The sequence below is a fragment of the Sinocyclocheilus anshuiensis genome, unplaced genomic scaffold (assembly GCF_001515605.1).
Source record: "Sinocyclocheilus anshuiensis isolate Anshui unplaced genomic scaffold, SAMN03320099.WGS_v1.1 scaffold702, whole genome shotgun sequence".
Classification (NCBI taxonomy): domain Eukaryota; kingdom Metazoa; phylum Chordata; class Actinopteri; order Cypriniformes; family Cyprinidae; genus Sinocyclocheilus; species Sinocyclocheilus anshuiensis.
The window spans coordinates 3307039-3326175 of NW_015548184.1; the positions used below are offsets into that span (position 1 = coordinate 3307039).

Genomic DNA, 19137 nt, shown 5'->3' on the forward strand with positions numbered 1-19137 from the left:
TGTGTGTGTGTGTGTGTCAGTAGAGGGGAGGGGCTGCACGCGAATGCACGGGACGATTATCAAATGGGCCAATAAATAAACACTAAACTAGTTGTTTCGTTTCTTTTATTTATCTGAACAAGTTAACAATAACTAAAAAATAATGCAGAAATCCTGACCAATGAATTGCATACTAAATATAACATATAATACAATTATTAAAACATTATGTAATGTTGCAATAAATAAATATAAGTACAGTGAAGTGTATATCATGTATTTCAGATCACTTTTCATTTTACATAAAAAAAACACACCGTATTTATATTTTGTACTAATTTTTTCATTACGCTTATGAATACGCGCTCATGCTTGACTGCATGATGTATTCAGTTCAATTATATATTGATTTTATTTATATTGTCCACTGGATTTTATTTCAAGGTGTGTATTTCAGTTTGTTTTCCATAAAGATTTTCATTTTAAGGTACAATTTTATTTTGCATGTTATTTCACATCCTTATTCTTTTATTTATTTATGCTTACATCTTATTCATTGCAGTTCTATTTTTTTATTGTTTTATTGTATATTTATTTAATTTAGTCTGTTAAATGCCTCTATATATATGTGAAACAGAGTGCATTGTGATAAAAATAATCTCTGACAGATGCATTGTTGTGAGATAAAAAAGAACAGATATTTTCATTCTTATCACTCTTTTTTATGTGTGAAGGGATAACGTGGGATTTTGAATATTTTCCTTTGTTTTGAAGGTCACATTAAAACTCTATTTAGATTTATTTTAGGTTATTTTACTCCGATTTTTCTTTTTCCAGACCAAGGTGTTTAATTTTAAAATGAGTTATAAAAACAATAATTATTGCATCTTTAAAACTATGATTATCTAAAACAAAGTGGAACAAACAATTATTTCAAAAATAAAATAAAATAATAGATTTTTTTATACATCACAACAAACATTTTTGCTTCTACCAGAATCCCCCCAGGGATTATTTATTTATATGTTTGTAAAAAAAAATGTCCATGTCACTAAAAAGTCTTTGGTGAAGTTTGTTTTTGTTTTTTTGCAGCGTGTTGCAGGCAGAGGTCGCACAGCTGTGGAGCGCGACACAAGGAGGCGGGGAACCGGAGGAGGGCGCGTCTAAACGGATCCTCCTCAGAGTCTTACCTGGAAAAAACTACAGGAATACTTTAACGCCATAGTGAAGGCATGTCCAGGACGCGGTCACAGGATTTTTTAATTAGCTAGGCACTATTTTCGACTTACACCATGTATACAACTGAACGCAGGCGCATGAGCCTGCACGAGACCAAGAGAAAGGATCCCGTGCGAGTTTCAGCTGGAAGTTTATGGCAGGATCCTTTGGCTCTCGAAATCGGCGGCGGGAGTAAAGGCGTAATATCCCCGCGGAGTCGGACCAGGGCTTTATCCGTGGTGTATATCGCCGTTGACGACGGGTCTGCGCCTCCAACTGAGGCGAATCTTTCACTGACATGTCTTAAAGAAGCCTGCGCAGACGCGCATGCGGTGCTGAAGAGCATTTCTTTTGAGCGCATTGCGTTGGGCACCACTGAAATTCTGGACACTTTCTACAACGCAGGCAAGTTGTGGCACGTACATATCTGGGATTTTCAGGAATATTTCCAGAGTGCATTTGTAAGCGGTTGTAATTTTAACTCTGTGCTTAGATGTTGTTGTGGTGGAGATGAATAACACCATCTGCCAGCCGTCTCTGTTTTATCACCTGGGTGTCAGGGAGAGTTTCAGTATGACCAATAATTTCATCCTGTACTGTAACAAACGAGAAGACGATCTTCAAGTTGTGAAGGTGAGACACAACGCACACAAAACATCCTTCAGAAAGGTTGTTTTCGAAAGTCACTATGAAGTACACCAGTGCTAGTTGTCACACTTTTTATTCCATTGAATATTTCTCAGTGAGTATATTTTTGAATGTCAGTTTCTGTGTAGACACAAACCTTAAAGCCTTGGCAAAAAAAAAAAAAAAAAAATTCTTGACAACGATGTTGTCATGCTATATGGGGTAAGTTGTCATAATGGGACCTTCTATTTTAACACTACTACTATTATGAAACATGAAATGATTAATAAATGGGAACATACATAAATATCAAACCATTATTTCGGCCAACACAAGGTGCATTTTATTTAAATAAAATTATGAAGCATGTGACTGCTTAACCCAAATATTCATTTATTGTAAATACCCTTTTTCTAAAATACAAATATTTGTGTCTCGCTTTCCAGTATTTGTGTGTGTGTTTATATTAAAATATGTATTTTTCTGATAATGTGATAACAGAAAACAAATATAACTTAAGTTTGCAGATTTATTCTTCAAATAAGACAAATAAGAAAACAAAAACTTTTCCTGAAAACACAGTTTGACATTTCAGTTCTTCATTTAGATAGTTGACTTTTTTCATTAAAAAAGTTGTTGGTTTTACCAACAGATATTACAAAATATGATGATATTGATATTTAAGGCACTATTTGGATAGTAGAATTTACAAATTAAATTGCAATTTAAGTATTTATTATTTAGATGTTTGAAACTAACATACACAAAACTTTTCACTCTAAACATTATAGCTACTGAGTGACCATCCTTGTCACAACCTACCTTGGTGCTATATCATATGCTTTCATTTGGTCTTCTGTATTCTTCATTCTAGGAGCAATGTGGGAGCTACACTTTTATCCCCTATATGGTGTCACCGCAAGGTAAAGTATTTGCCTGTGATGCCACACTGATGAGGGGCATCAAAGATTTCCTTCATTCCAGCTTTAAGATTGAATCCCTGCTGACCCCTCTGGTGGATCGAATGGTCAAGTTGCTGGAAAGTGTTCACATTCATTCTAGGTAGGAATCTGATGTATTTTTGTGCATTTTCTTTTCCTGGAAGTCAGTTGCTAGATGCTGCTTTCAAATGGTCTGAATTAACATTTAGCACACTCTTGCCTCATAGCGAATACCTCCACGAGGCAATCCGCAGAGAGATCCGTCTGGCCCGAGAGCACTTCACCGGACAGGCCCTGAGTCAGGAGCTGGGCCGGATCCAAATGCGCCTGGACTCGGTGGAGCTTCTGAGTCCAGACATTGTTATGAGCCTCCTGCTATCTTACCGGGACATCCCAGTGAGTTACATATGCACAACACTAAACTTTCAGTTACCAACACAGCTAATATGAATGATCACATAGATAGCATACTGTGTAGTTATTATATTATATAAACAAACAGGCTCTTTTATTATACATTTGCAGTATTTTTGAATGCATGTTTGTGCCAGAATTTCTTTGTATGAATGTTTTGATTGTTCCTGTGATGCACACCTGAATCTGTTTAATTATTAAGGAGATCTAGAAATGAGATCTCTCCGTCCTTGATATAATAAATCATATAGTAAACATTATGTAATTGCTTCCTGTTCTTGAAGATTTTCATGATGTGCTTTTGATTTAATTTGATTACATGCAATTCCTTGTCTACCCAGAGGAATAAGCGAGAATATTTGACAATGGTTGTGAAATATTAGAGGTGCCAGCCAAATGTGTGAATAATTCATTGAAATGGAACTCTCTTTCTCAATGTGATTCAAGGACTACGACGCCATAATAAATCTGGTGGAGACTTTGAATAATTTGCCCATGTGCATGGTGACAGCACATCAGAACATCAAGTTTCAGTATATATTTGCATTGAACAGGTAAACTTTTTTTTTTTGTTGAAAATAATGTAATACACAAAAACAAACATTTATTTGAGAAAATATTAATATTGTTTCCTTCGAAACATTTTGAAATGTGTTTAAAGGAGGAATCACCCTGGTGATCGTGCCAAGGCTTTAAAGCTCATTTTACCCATCGTGGAATCGGGGGGCACCGTGGCCTCAGATGTGTACTGCCTGTGCGGGCGCATCTACAAGGACATGTTCATGAGTTCAGGCTTCAAAGACACAAACAGCAGAGATCAAGCTTGTTACTGGTGAGTCATTACAAATTACCCTCTGTTGATCTTTATGTCTGTTGCACACATTTATAAACATCCACTTCACTGTATAGTCCTATGGTAGGATAGCATCTGATCTGAAATAATGCAAATAAAAGTTAATAATCCAGTGGTTTGCACATGCTTCCAAAACCTGGTCAGTAGTTTTGTCTTGTTTTCCAGTACAAATATGCAAATAATCTTAAAACAAGATATGTTTATTAAAATAACTTGAGACTTGTTGTCAGAGAAGATGTATTTTTCCTGTTTTCAAATAATGAATTAATTTTTAGATAATAAAAGAAAAAATAATTTTTCTTGTTTTATGCATAGACCTCACAAAATTTTGTAGATGTATGCTTTAAATAATAAGAAAAAAAAACACATAACTATCATTTCCACAATGTGCTAAGAAAATACAATTTTAATAATAAAAGATTATTAAATTATTTTTTGAAATGTAAACCTTACTAAATTTTGTAGATTTATGCTTTAAACAAACAAACAAACAAAATACATAAAAAAATGTGCAATGGGGTAAGAAGAATAAATGAATTCCCTGGCCTAATACATTCCCTGAGACAAATACATAAATAAAATGTAATACAGTTTTGCTTCTCATCTGAATTTGTCTGGTTTAAATCATGTTTAGATATTTTCTTTTACTAAAAATGAGAGAAAATAATTTTTAATTACATTTTTATAAAAAAAATGTTGTGCAAATTTTATCACTGTGGTTCAAGCAGAGATTAAATCATGTATGTTTATGTTTTTGTGGTAATGCTAATTTCTCTAATATTCCATTTACAGTAATGACGTCTTGTGTTTCTACCTGTATGTTGTCCTGCAGGTATGGAAAGGCTTTTGAGATTGAACCAACTTTGCACTCCGGAATCAATAACGTTGTGCTTCTGATAGCTGCTGGGCATGAATTCGACACCTCTGTTGAACTGCGGAAAATCGGTGTGTTTGTGTGTCCCTCATTTAGCTTCACTGCTCGCTCTGGTTGTGAGCACTTTAAACAGTGAGATGGGTCATGGTTTGGTCTACATATCTTATACAGTAGTGCTTTGTGGGTATAGCAGGCTAGTGTATAGAAACTGATATTTAGTGGCCTACTTGTATGATACAGATGCTTCAGGCATTGGACATGAATGCATGATGACACAAAGTATGTGTATAGAGAATGTGAGAAAGTAAGAGTTTGAGGTGGTTAAACCGGTGTTGCCTTGCTTTCACACTTTACATGCATGACTCCCACTCTTCATTCATTTACTAAACAGTTTTTATGATTGAGTTTTGGTTTATTGAGTCATGGTGGTTTTTGTGCATTGTGCAGGTGTCACACTCAGTAGCCTGCTGGGCAGGAAAGGCAGTCTAGAGAAAATGCAGGACTACTGGGATGTGGGTTTTTATCTGGGGGCTGGAATCTTGGCCAATGAGCAAAAGAAAGTTATAGAAGCTTCTGAGAAACTCTACAGGCTCAATGCGCCAATGTGGTGAGTAAAGGAAGTGAATGTTTATTTAGCTTTATTTAAGGTAGTGTGAAGTAAAACATTTAAGTTATTACTATTAATGAATATTATTGGAATGATTTTCATTCATTAAAAAAATATATTAATAAATATATTTTTAGATTTATTTTTACTGAATAAAAACTCTTCAAAAAATAAAAAAAAATAATAAAAGTGTGGTTCCAAATTGATTTACATTTACATTTAAAGCCCTAAGTTTTATTTTCAAAATCATAATACCCCTCATTCAAAAAAAGGACTAGGCCCATCAATTTATTATTATTTTTTTATATAATTAATTACACAATATACAGATTAAATCAATAAATTGCATGAGAAACACTCTCAATAAATAGAATTGAAAAGGAATCAGATTATAGTGACAAAAAATGTAGGTGGTACTTCAAGTTTAAATTAGTCATGAATAATTGCAATATCACATTATTTTACAAATATTCTGAAATTATTAAAACACACTAACTGACAAACCTAAATAAGATTTCTCCCTAAAAACAGGTATGTTGCATCCATCATGGAGACATATATACTGTACAAGCAGTTTGCCAAACCTCGAGACGTCAGTCATCCTAAACAGGAAACTGTGGACTTTTGGATGGAGTTAATGGTGCAGGCATGCAAGCCTACCGTTTCCACAGCGCGCTGCCCAGTAAGACTGCTTCTTTTCTCCCTTCTCATTGGTACAACGTTACCCTACTGCGCAAGAGACAGCTTGTTTCACTTAGCTTCAACAACAATTAAAGGAAAGGCCAAAAAGGTGGAGACATAAACAGACTCAAAATATATATCTTTTTTAGGTTCTGATTCTGGAGCTCACTAAAGTCTTCCAACCTAGTATAATAAGCGTAAGTGAAGAAGATGACAGCCGTACAGTGCAGCTGAGACACGTCACTCCACTCGAGGTAAACATCCTTGACCCTTGATGCTTTTTGCACACGTTGTGCAGGCTGCAGTGTGTGTTGTCACGCAGTATAGTTTCCATGTTATTCAATTATTTATGTGATGGATAGGCATGACGGAGGGCGGCGTGACCCGATGCTTTATGCTGTAAAATTCAACATTGTGTACATGTCTGTGGGAGTGTAATGTGCTTTATTTGGCTTTCCCAGAAAGGTCTTCATGAGTGGACTTTCCCAGCATCTGCGATTCGTGGAGTAAGGTACTGTGCGCTTATGGGAATACTGTCATTTCCACATTTTTTTTTTTTCTGTTTTCCATTTCCAAGCTTGCAGCGGTTTATAATCCCACTAGGGCTGCTCTGTTTTGGCCACAGCCCAGTGACTTTCTCTGAATAGGCCTTTTTTTTTTTACTTCCTCACTTGTTGCTTGGCCTGGTTGACGCCTGTTATCCTCTTTCCAGCTTTTAAGCTATTGGTCAATGTCTCTTTCTGTTCTTTTTCTTTCTGTTTTTGTTCCTATTTCCAGCCCTTAGGGCAGCAGACATCTTGTTTAGAGCTCATGTTGCAAAATAAATGACACTGGATGTTAATATTTAAGGTCACATTGACCATAGTTAAAAAATAATTTCAGTTATGCATAAATAGCTCTAGGAAGGGTTTGTATTCCTGGTAGGATTAGTATTTCCACACAGATGTGCATTATTTGTTTATCTGAACATGATTCCATTTTCTAAGGCATCTTAGCTAAATGAAACATGTCTGGGTTTTTTATAAAGTGTTGTATTTGTCATTAAAACGTTTTAGAGTTGCAATTAGCTGTTCAGTCACGATGTCAATTTGTAGGCCATCCTGGAAGGCTTACTTGCAATCCTGTGAATATTTAAATATTGCTTAAAATTTAAATATTTGATTGACATTTTAAGAGAGTTTCAAATGTTTTATATAACACATTTAATTTCATATTCACCTATAACTTATTGAATTTTGAAACCATTGTGGGTTACAGCATTACAACAGTTGTCAGATTCACATTGTTGCATTTTTAAAATGTCAAAAATTCACTTTTCAAATATTGAATGTTATATATATGTATAAAAAATATTTTACTTATAAATTCCCAAGGGAAACCACAGATCTTCTGAGTTTTAGGACTACAAACTGAATCGCTGTATTTTGATCAGTTTCAAATGGTATAAAATTGCTTGACCCATTATCTTTGATGTTTTATTTTTTGGCTTGTGATTGAGAATCCCTGTTATTCCACTCTTGCAGCATCTCCAAGTTTGACGAGCGGAGCTGCTTTTTGTATGTCCTGTACAATTCAGATGACTTCCAGTTGTACTTTCCCAGCGATCTTCATTGTAAAGGGTGAGCTCCTCCCATCGGCACATTGCTTAAACACGCTGCCAAGGACAACATGAGGGAAGAACTCCAACGTCATGATGGTTTTGACAGAGAATGAACTCTTAAAAGATTATGTTCTGTGAATTTGTTTTACGAATAATCTGAATCTAATCTTCAGAGGTGCTGCGGGTGCTATTCACGCCTTTAAAATACATGTCATATTATTTTCTCATGTATCCTGTTGTATCAGGTTCAGTAAGTCACGTTTGACCTCATTTTATGAACTTGTCATTGTTCCAACGAAATAAGCATTAAGCGATGATGTAATGGCAAAACGATTAAGTGCATTTTAACATCATAAAGGAAATATTTTGCTGAAATATCATGTGTCACAATGAAAGAGATTTTACCATTGAACATATTCTCAAACCCTATCATTTGTGTTGCTTGTCAGGTTCTGTGATTTGGTCAACTCTCTGTTGCATCACACAGAAAGTCCCGTGGAAGATTCCAGTCCAATCAGGGGAGGAGAAGGAGATTTAGAGGTGAGAGAAATCACAATGAATATCATATAACCTCTCATTGTTTGTTCAGGCTAGTAACCATGCTCAGCATTAGTGAAAATGTGCACTTGGTTGATTAAGCAGCTGTTTTTATCTTATCCTTGATATACAACCCTTAAAATGACTTCCGCTGATGTAGACTTATAGTAGAATTTGATGATATTATTGAGTTGAATAGACCTGAGATATATTTGAAAACCTCCTTAGTTTAGTTTTGATTAACCAATTAGTTGATTAATTTCTCATGGCTTGGACTGTGCCAGTCAGGATATGTAGTGTCAATTGATTCTGCTATTTTCCTGTTTATTACTGTGAAGCTGCTTTGACACAATCTGTACTGTATCTGTAACCGCTATATAAATAATGGTGACTTGACTTGACATTTTACGGTCAAATAGTGTCCTTCAATGTGGATCATTCCAAATGCAGCTTTCCATTGCATACTGTAAATATGGTACCACTATATGACAGACAGTACCATAATGCAACTGTGATTTTCTTGTTCTTTTACTATCTTTAGTATTGCCATAACTCCACTTTTAAACCTACTTCCTGCTGTCATGTGTTCTTAGTGCCAGTTTAGTACTTGCTGACTATAGCAGTTAAGTGTGAAATGTAATGATTCTTCCTAGCAAACTCAGTTTTGCTGTCTTTTTTTAACAAGCATTGAGCATACATGTTCTTTTAACTTAAATTTTTGCTTCATCTTTAATCATTGCTTAATTAAATGTCAAATATTTCATAATACATATATTATCGTTCAAAAGTTTGAGGTTGGAAATGATTTTTTTAAATGTTTGTCTCTTGTAATCACCAAGGCTAAACTTATCTTTTGTAGCGATATTAATGTTTTTGCTGTCACTTTTGATCAATTTAATGCATCCTTGATGAATAAAAGTAACAATTTCTTAAAAAAAAATATTGCAGTACATTTATGAGAGGAATGAGAATGGAGACAAGGTGGTGCTGGGGAAAGGAACCTATGGAGTGGTGTACGCTGGACGGGACTTCAGCAATCAAGTGCGCATCGCAATCAAAGAGATCCCAGAGAAGGACAGCACGTATGAACTTGTTTTTCCATTGATTTCATTTTTCTAGTGAAATGCATCATTTAGAATATGTTTCTTATCAGTTTAGCTGTAAGTTTGTTTAATTTATTTGAGCTGTGTCATGAAGAATCAAACAGATAAAAGATAAAATAACTTTACGTAACAATGTACATTAAAAATATACTATAAGATTCACAACTCTTAAAACATGTCCAGTTTTGCCACACAAAATTACTATATGATAATAAAGGATCAAATTAATAAAATCTATGAATAATTTCATATATTAAACAGTGAACATATATTAATAAATGAAAAAAAAAAAAAATTATGTATAATATGACCTTTACATTTAACCTTTAATAGAAGATTTACATCACTTCTGAACTGTTTATACATTGTTGATCTGCTTCAGTAGAAATCCAGTGTTTGTTTGTTGACCTCTGACCATGTTCAAAGGTCCCCATGGCCCAGTGATGTTTGTCCGCAGGACTGATGCTTGTTTAAACTGTGCTCACATGGACAGTTAGCAGATGTAGACCTCTCCATGTGATCCAAGTCTTGTGCTTAACCGTTTTAACCAAATATGCCCATAAAACCCTTATGATTGTGGTCAGAACTGCATAGCTTAGATGATCATAATATTTACTTTTTGTCTACCATTTTGGTCTCTTTCTCTTTTTTTGGGGGGGGGTGGGTCTTAGCTACTCTCAGCCACTCCATGAGGAGATTGCCCTACACAAGAGGCTGAAGCACAGGAATATTGTTCAGTATTTGGGATCAGTCAGTGAGGATGGCTTCATCAAGATCTTCATGGAGGAGGTTCCTGGAGGTGTGGTGTGCTTTGCTGATTGTTCTCTGTCATAAACTTTTAACTTTTCCTTTTTGATGACATTGGGAAATGTTGATTTTCGTAAAGTCTATTGAGAAATCCTTGGTTCTTAGGAAGGGTGTGTTGTGTGTAATGTCCATGTGTGGGAAGATCTCCAACTGAGAGCGTAATTGAAATGTGCTATACCGAACAGCACAGACCAGTTTAGAGTATTCACCTCAGAGAGTTATTTATGGGTCAGTGACGTAACACTCATTGATGTGTTTGGTCCTACACCTCCTATATGAAGACTATACATAGACTATGCTGAGTCATGAAAAAAAAAGTTGAGCAGTTTGTAGTGAAGTAGTTACTTTAAAACTACTTGAATTTTGAAAAAGGTTATAAATGTTTTACTGGCCCTTTTTGATTAGTTTAATGTGTCCTTGCTGAATAAAAGTATATTTCTTTTAAAGAAAAAAATTTCTTACCTCAAATTTTAGAACTGTAATGTATTGACATTTATAATTTTAAGTAATTTAACCTTAGATCGTTGAAAATAGAGCATTAAATCAACAAATACAATCATTATATTTTTAAAATGTTGATGCGTTTTAGATGTTATAAAAAAAATCATGATTTCTTCTATTATCTATCTATTGTATGACATTTGACATTTTATATTTATTTATGTGCATGTGGATACAGAGTGTATGATTTTAAAATGTATTCAATTGTTTTTTCTTCCTTCACAGGAAGTTTGTCCTCTCTCTTACGATCACAGTGGGGGCCTCTTAAAGATAATGAGGCGACCATTGTCTTCTATACCAAGCAGATTCTTGAAGGGCTGAAATATCTCCATGACAATCAGATCGTCCATAGAGATATTAAGGTATAAATGGATGCCAGAGCCGCCGTTGCTTTCAGACTGTCTGTAAGAAAAATTTCAGCTGCAGTTTTCAATATCACATGCCATTACTTTTCATCTCACCAGGGTGATAATGTTTTGATAAATACATACAGCGGACTGCTCAAGATATCAGATTTTGGCACTTCTAAGAGACTAGCAGGAATCAATCCATGTACAGAGACGTTCACAGGTGAGTCTCCTAGTGCATACTTCTCACATTACATTATGTACTTTTGTGTGTTTGCTTTTCAAACTCCTCCTGATTCATTCGTCCACAGGCACTCTGCAGTACATGGCTCCAGAAATCATCGACCAAGGTCCTCATGGCTATGGCAAACCGGCTGATATCTGGTCTTTGGGTTGCACCATCATAGAAATGGCCACAGGGAAGCCACCCTTTCATGAGCTGGGAAGTCCTCAAGCAGCCATGTTTAAGGTGCTGCAGGTTTTTGAAGCAGGAATCTGAGTGTTATTTTAAGCTGATGGCTATATAACCATGTTAAATGAACTGTGAAGTTTATTTACATTCCATTGTCACATTCCCAATTGACTTCATGCTCAATGCATATTTAACAGAGTCACAGTTAGGCCAGACAAATAACTAGTATGCAAGAGGAAGACAGTTTATGCTAATGTCTGCTATAGCGCCCATTGTGGAAAAGACTGCTGCTGTTATGAATTATTTCTGGCACATTTTTTGTAACTAGAATTGTTTGTGTTTGCATACTTGCTTGAGTTTCAGGCCTAAATGTTAATATCTCTTACAAAGAATCTCATCAGGTTTAATAACTGTCCCCCTGCAGGTGGGCATGTTTAAGATCCATCCCACAGTGCCGGAGTGCATGTCAGAGGAAGCCAAAGGCTTCATCATGTGCTGCTTTGAACCCAACCCAGACAAGAGAGCCACAGCTTCAGAGCTCCTGAAGAACAGCTTTCTGAAGGCCAGTTCCAGGAAAAGGGCAAAGCCTCAGTCTGACAACACTCTGAAAGAACCTGTCGGTGAGCTTGTAGAACCACGTCTATAAATCTCTGACACTTTAAAACCAACAGCTTTAAATGGGTGTTTCTTCAGCTTTGGCTGCTTTTGGCCTTTTGGAAATAAACACTTCTTTTCACACTCACGTTTTTTGGTCTACTTATGTCCAGCAATGTTTATTCGTATTGCAGAAGAAATCTGTTTTTATTTACTTATTCATATTAGTATTTATTTATAATTCTATTATTAATTTAATTATTTAATAAGTTAATCATTCATAATTAAATTACTTAATTATTTTATAATTAAGTAATTTACATGATTTTATTTCTTTTTAATTATTATTTATTTGTATATATTTTATTTGTTTTATTTCATTAATTTATAATTATTATTGTTTTAATGAAGTTATTTATTTTTAAGTGTAATTGTTTTTTTGTTTTTTCTGAAAAAAAAAAAAAAGAATATTTGTCCTCCAGGCATTTGAAAAATGAGGACATGATAAAAGTTTCCCAGGCAGTTTTAATATGATCTTCATACAGCCAAAAGGAAAATAAAAGTGGATAAAATCCCAAAAATAACCCATGAAAATTAACCCCAGGACATGAGAGTGCCAAAACTTTTGAAGTAACACCCACTTATGTATAATGACTTATACATTAAAGTAATTTGATATTAATTACTGAATATTTGTATATTTTGAGTTTATATGGTCATTATATTGTAGGAGACTTTCATAGGAGCATGTCCGTACCCATTGCATTGTGTGTGGAGAACACAGATGCTGAACACAATGAATTGTCCTCCTCTTTTGATCTGAGAAAGACCACTCCTGCCTTCAAAGGAAATGACATGGCTGAAAGTCCACCCAGCTCCAGCAGCTTTTTGGCGTGAGTCCATGCATCAGTTCTGGGAATTGTATATTGAGAAATATTTTTCCAGCACCTGAAATGTCTTATTTGCCTTCATGCTGTATGTATTTTTCTGTTGATAGAGTGCCAGATGAGCCTCAAGCAGACATGACCACAAGCCCAGCGGGTTCTGGAGAGAACCTAGGTCTGTTTGTGCTGAGAAAGGACAGCGAACGGAGGGATACGCTGCATAGGATCCTTACGGAGTACATCAGCAATGTAGTTCAAAACATTCAGGAAACGCTGCCGCCGGTGCATTTACACACTTCCCTGTCACTGGATGTGTTTGATGTGGAATGCTGTCACACCACCAGTGCCCTTTCTTAAATGCTTGTGTGTGAAGATTTGCCTTTTATTCATCTCGCAGGCGGAGGAGCCGTGCATCACCTCAGATCTCATTAGCGAGCTGATTGGCTGCCTCCGAGAGAACATCCGCTCTCCAGACAAAAGGCACCTGACTAACAGCCTCCTGACTTTGCGCTCCAGCCTGCTGAACTCCTCTGTGCCTCTCAGCAGCCTGCAGGCGGTGCTCTTTAGCTTCCAGGATGCAGTATGTTCTTTGCTTTCAGTTTGTGTTCATTTCAGTAAGCCTGAATCAAACTAAAACTAAGGGCTAATTAGCAACATTTGCAATTACTAAAAAGGCAATTATTATTATTACTATTACACATACAGAGGGTTAGGGATTTGTAAAAAAAAAATCTGTTTTTAAAAAGGTTTAAAAAATAATAAAAATATTTTTTTTAATGTTAAACTCATTTTACTTCTGTGCTCTATACATTTATATATTTGTAATTCAAAAGTTAAAAAAAAATTGTATACATATATTTGTGCATTTATTTATTTACTCATACATCTTACCTTCATAATATTAAATGTATGTGTGACTCTTGTGTTTGTAGGTCAAAAAGGTCCTGAGGAAACAACAAATAAAACCTCACTGGATGTTTGCTTTGGACAACTTGCTGAGGCAGGCTGTACAAGATGCTATCACGGTTTTGCTCCCAGGTGCATAAAGGACACCATTTCAATTAAAACAGTAATCCCATATGCTTTTATTGCATCTATGAATCTTCCGTTACCTGCATATCTTCATTGCCATCCCTCAAAATCCCTTTTCAGAGCTCAGGCTTCAGCTACAGTCATCATTTGAAAACGAGGAAAGTTCTCCAGAAACTGAGCAGCCCACAGAGGCCGATTGTGAAACAACCATCACCCCCATCACGAAGAACAAAGAGGAATGGGGTATCAGTCAAAATTCTGAAGAGGGTCACGCCAAATGCGACAATTTGCCCAGTGAACTCATCTCTAGCCACTCTTCACTTGCAAAGGAGTTATCAGAACTTCGACTTGAGTCCAGGAGGTATTGAAAACCTTTGCTCTCTCTTGTGCTGTCAAACCTCACAGTGTTTAATGCATAAAATACTTACATAATGTACACTACCATTCAAAGGTTTGAAGTCAGAAAATGTTCTTTTTTTTTTTTTTTAAAGTAAAATAATACTTTAATTCAGCAAGAATGCATTAAATTGATCAAAAGTGAAAGTAAAGGCATTTATGATGTTTTTTTTGTTTTGTTTTTTTGTTTTTTTAATAAATGCTATCTTTTGAACTTCCACAAAAAAAATATTGATAATATGTGACATGTGAGTAAGTAATAAAAATGATTTCTGAAGGATTATATGACACTGAAGACTGGAGTAATGGCTGCTGAAAAGTAAAATACATTTTAAAATATAAAAATTGGAAACAGTTTTTAATTTGTAAAAACAAATTTCATAACATTACTATTACATTACTGAATGTTTAATCAAATATATGCAGCCAGCATATGAGACATTTATGTTGTTATTCTTACACTATTACACTTAAGTTAGTCTTAGTAATTAGTCTTACACTATTAAAAAAAAAAAAAAAACCTTTGGAATGGTAGTGTGTGCATGATGCAACCACAACTATAGACAAGCATTTATCCAAGTACTGCAGTTATCCAAGCTTTATTTTTTAAAGTAGCCACAAGAAGGCGGTGAATGAAAACCACACTGATTTCATGGGGTTGTGAATTGTTTGCATTGCATTCCAGGTTGCTAATTCAGCTGAATGAAAAGGAGAAAGAATTCCAGGAGCTTCTGATGAACTCGCTTCAGACCAAACAAAGGCACATCAACGCCCTGGAGGTCAGGGCTGCGTCTGCAGCGGCAGGTTGCTCATGTTTTTCAACTATAACTTCTGAAATAAGCTCTGTATTTACTACTGAACAATTGTTTTTAAACTTCTTCCTCCATATGAGAGGAAGTTCTCGCCCGAGGCAGTCAAAAGGTGTGGCAATGGAGCAATATGTGTCACATTTATTCACATCGACTCCACATGCCACTGCTTGTCTTTAGTTCTGGGTGGAGATTTTGAGACTCATAGAGAACACACCCTGTAATCGCTTATAACTGTTACACAATTTCGACCAACCCAATTTTATGCCTTATCCTCGAGGCTTGCGTTTTCACAACATGTACTTCTATAGATATAATCCCTGTTCTGGAAGTGTTTTAGAAACAATACATTTTGTAGTGACCAGTTTTTTAGTAATAGCATATGACAGTAACATTACTGTAAATATGCTAATTATGCACCCATAGTAACAGTGTATGTAGCCATTGTGTGATATGTTTATTCTTTCCCACAGATAATAAACCTTCACACCATAATGCTCACAATGCTGCTATGATGCGCTGGTTAAGAGGTGTTCCAGTGGATGAGAAAACCATAGAAATAGTGAGTGAAAATATGGAAAAAAAATTTTACTTTTGATCACAAGCTTTGATTTGCTAATTCATATTTATAGACTTCTAATAGTAAAAGTTGGCTTAAAAACATAGTTGATAGTGATTGCCTGTTCTTTGATTTCTTTAAGCTTGTTTTTCATGAGTTTACCTTGGACAGTCTCCTCCATCTCGCCTGCAGAGATGATCTGCTGTACTGTGGCATCAAGTAAGTCCTTTAGACATCCATACTGAACAGGAATAATCTGCCAAGGTGCAGGAGATATAGTTAAAATTAAATATTTCATTAAATAAATCATATATACACTGCTGTTCACTGCTGTTTGAGATCTGTAAAACTTTTTTATGATTTTGAAAGTAGCTCTTATGCTCTCCAAGGTGACATTTATTTGATTCAAAATACAGTATGCTTATTATTTATTTATTATAGTTAGAAAGCTCAAAAGAACAGCGGTTATTTGAAATAAAAAAAATTGTAACAAAATAAATGTCTTTACTGTCACTTTTGATCAGTTTAATTCCTTGCTAAATAAAATTGCTAGAAAAACATAGTGATTACAGTCTTTTGAACATTTCTGTATAATGTGTAGTAGATCTGTGTTCATGCATTTGTCACTCAGAGGCGGGATGCTGTGTCGTTTGTGGGCTGCCATCTCCAAGCAGAGGAAGTCGCATCTCAGTCCAGTCAAAGAGGACAGTGAAGATTCCATTCTCTAACAGACACGAATGACTCTCTCTTGACCAGTTTTTACATGCTATGAGCTCAGTGAGTTTGCAGTTTTTAGAGTCTGTGCCTTTTTTGGCACTATTATTTTATTTCTATGCCTGGCTACTGTTCAAAAGTTTGGGGTTGGCAAGATCTTTTAATGTTTTTGAAAGAAGGATCCTATGCTCTTCCAGACTGCATTTATTTTAGTAGTCATTACTTTAAATACTTACTTTACTTTAGTGTAACATGATCCTTCAGAAATCACACTTATATGTTTATTTGATACTCAAGAGACATTTATTATAATTATCAATGATGAAAATTATTATAGGTTGTGCTGCTTCATATTTTTGTGGAAACATTATTTGAAGAAAAATGTATTTGAAATATAAATGTTTTTTAACATTATAAATGTCTTAACTGTCACTCTGAATCGAATGTGTGCTTGCTGAATAAAACGTGTTATTTAAAAAAAATAAAAATTAATGACCCCAAACATTTGAATGGTAGTGTACAATCTCAGAATAGTTTGAGAACATTCAGTCTCTCAGATGTTACCTTTTAGAAAGAGATTCAGTATGTTTTTTATGGATATAATGTGTGAAATATTTATGCTAACATCAACAAAAATCCTATGTTATTGTGCAGGGTATTGAGTTGTATACTGTACAGGGTACAAAAATGCTGTATTTGTATTTATGAATTGTCCGTTCTTACTAAATACTAAATATTACCTACCCTTACAGAAGAAAGTGATTCTGACAGCTAAACTAGAAAAAAGTCAACTAAAATTTTGTAATTTATTTTAGAAATAAAGCTTTTAATTGTAATGTACAAGTGAGAGGAAACTGTTACTGGTCTACATTTTCTTGTTCATTTTGACTGGTCCTATTCTATAACAAATGCAATTTTTAAACACACAAATATTTCAAGTAATCCTTCAATTCATGTGAGATAATAATAGCTACAAGATAATAATTAGTAAATGTTAAAAATATTTTAATATGGAGTATAGTGTATTGCACCGGACAGGACGTCAACTTTCTAAAAATGTATTTGATGTCAACTATTGTATTTTTTTTAAGCCAGAGGAAAAATGTTGGTAATGATCTTGTCATAAAAGATATTACAGTATGCAAACCCAGCCACACAGTGATAGACTGACGACACCTGCTAAACATCTGAGTAACCAATCTGTCACATTTATCAATCTGTAAGTCGTGTATTCCAGCCTTAACTGGCATGACAAATAACCGAGAAGTTGTTGGCATATATTTGTTGTTGAAATATATAATTGTACAGATTCTGAAATAATTTTTTGAACCCAATTCAAAACTTTTTGTTGTCCGTCATTTTACTTTAAATCCCATTGCAGTAAACATCGAATTTCAGTTTGCCTTATATTGATTATACATTAATTGCTTTTTAATGACTTGGCAAGAGTAATGACTAGCAGAGCATAGCTTGCCCTTGAAATCTGGTTGTAGTCCAGGGCTCTCCACAGCTAGTGGTGCTTTTCAGCAGGTGGAGCAGATGTCACTGCTTTGGCCAGAGATTTTGAGGTTAACTTAACAGGATTTGCTTTTCATAGCCGTCTATTTCTTCTTTCTTCCTGTTCTTTTTTTCTGTGTGTTATTGAGCTCATTCTGTCCTCCTTTTGCTGTCAAGACCTCTTTATCTGTCTCCTTGTGAAGGCTGGTGGTGCGTGCGATCCATTAAATAGGGAATTCTGTACAGGGATTATGGCTTTCGGACTAACTTCATTCTGTTAGAAGGAGGATGTTCTTTTTCCTCAATGAGTTTTTCCACCATTTCGAATAAAGCTGTCTTATCACTGCTCTACAGCCTCACATTTTCTGAAACTGTCCTGTGGTCCACATTATGTGAAGAAATGACATTTGGTGAACGGATAATAACTGTTAGATACTCATATGACATGGAATTATACAATGAATTCTGAAAAAAAAAAAAGATTCAGAGAGATTTTTTACTGAAGAGAGAGTTGCAGGGGTTGGAGAAAATAATGTTAACACTTGAGGAATAGGCAATATTTCTTTAATAAGGTGTTTTATGACCTTTTGTGTTTATTTAATACGGCTTCCAAACTTCTAGGAATAGATTCATACAACTTTTAAATCAGAATAGCTGCCAATTGCTTGTTGGAGATGTTGGAGGAGAAAACTGTGCCCAAAGTGGTTTGATAATATTCAAGTAAGGTGATTAGAGAAGACAAGGGCAGATCTTAAAGTTAATCTTGGTGCTCCATCTGTCCAGGTTTTATGATCATGACCATCATTTTTGCATTTTAGCATTGGTGTCAGTAATTAATAGGGATGCACCGATACCGATACTGGTATCGGTATCGGGCCGATACTGAGCTTCTGTACTCGTACTCGTTAAAATGCCCCGATACCAAACGCCGATACCACACAGCATGTGATGAGCGCCATATTCAAACAAAGAAACACCAACAACAGACAGCAGAATGGAGTTAAGGATGTCAACTACGAAGTATATGTATGCAATTAACTGGAAAAAGTGGTATCGGTGCATCCCTAGTAATTAATGTTTCAGCATTTGCTGCTCTTTGATGGATGTTGGCTTTGTGAAGTTCTATGTGGCCGGTTCTTGTGGAAATAGAA

General features: G+C 35.2%; 1 protein-coding gene across 2 annotated transcripts; it reads left to right on the forward strand.

Annotated features, from left to right (window-relative positions):
* Positions 1-1140: 1140 nt before the first annotated feature.
* LOC107704978 (mitogen-activated protein kinase kinase kinase 5-like) lies at positions 1141-16785 on the forward strand. 2 transcript variants are annotated; one of them, XM_016508080.1, is made up of 28 exons: positions 1141-1602; positions 1691-1830; positions 2699-2886; positions 2993-3161; positions 3627-3733; positions 3841-4011; positions 4865-4977; positions 5354-5513; positions 6045-6195; positions 6344-6448; positions 6656-6705; positions 7718-7813; positions 8244-8334; positions 9280-9413; positions 10106-10233; positions 10968-11104; positions 11207-11312; positions 11401-11558; positions 11926-12121; positions 12826-12988; positions 13093-13261; positions 13377-13559; positions 13912-14017; positions 14132-14372; positions 15093-15211; positions 15690-15778; positions 15918-15994; positions 16380-16785. In XM_016508080.1, the coding sequence occupies exons 1-28, from the start codon at positions 1272-1274 to the stop codon at positions 16501-16503; spliced, it is 4002 nt and encodes a 1333-aa protein (XP_016363566.1). In that variant the 5' UTR covers positions 1141-1271; the 3' UTR covers positions 16504-16785. The 2 variants fall into 2 exon arrangements, with proteins under 2 accessions (XP_016363566.1, XP_016363567.1); XM_016508081.1 differs by having other exon boundaries at positions 16407-16785.
* The last annotated feature ends 2352 nt before the right edge of the window (positions 16786-19137 follow it).

What these genes read in the sequence shown, in the direction of transcription:
- LOC107704978 (XM_016508080.1), top strand. Translation starts at nt 1,272, where the DNA reads ATGTATACAACTGAACGCAGGCGCATGAGCCTGCACGAGACCAAGAGA. An exon ending in TCTGCGATTCGTGGAGTAAG is followed by an intron (nt 6,706 to 7,717) that starts GTACTGTGCGCT and finishes CCACTCTTGCAG; the next exon opens with CATCTCCAAGTTTGACGAGC. An exon ending in TCGTCCATAGAGATATTAAG is followed by an intron (nt 11,105 to 11,206) that starts GTATAAATGGAT and finishes TCATCTCACCAG; the next exon opens with GGTGATAATGTTTTGATAAA.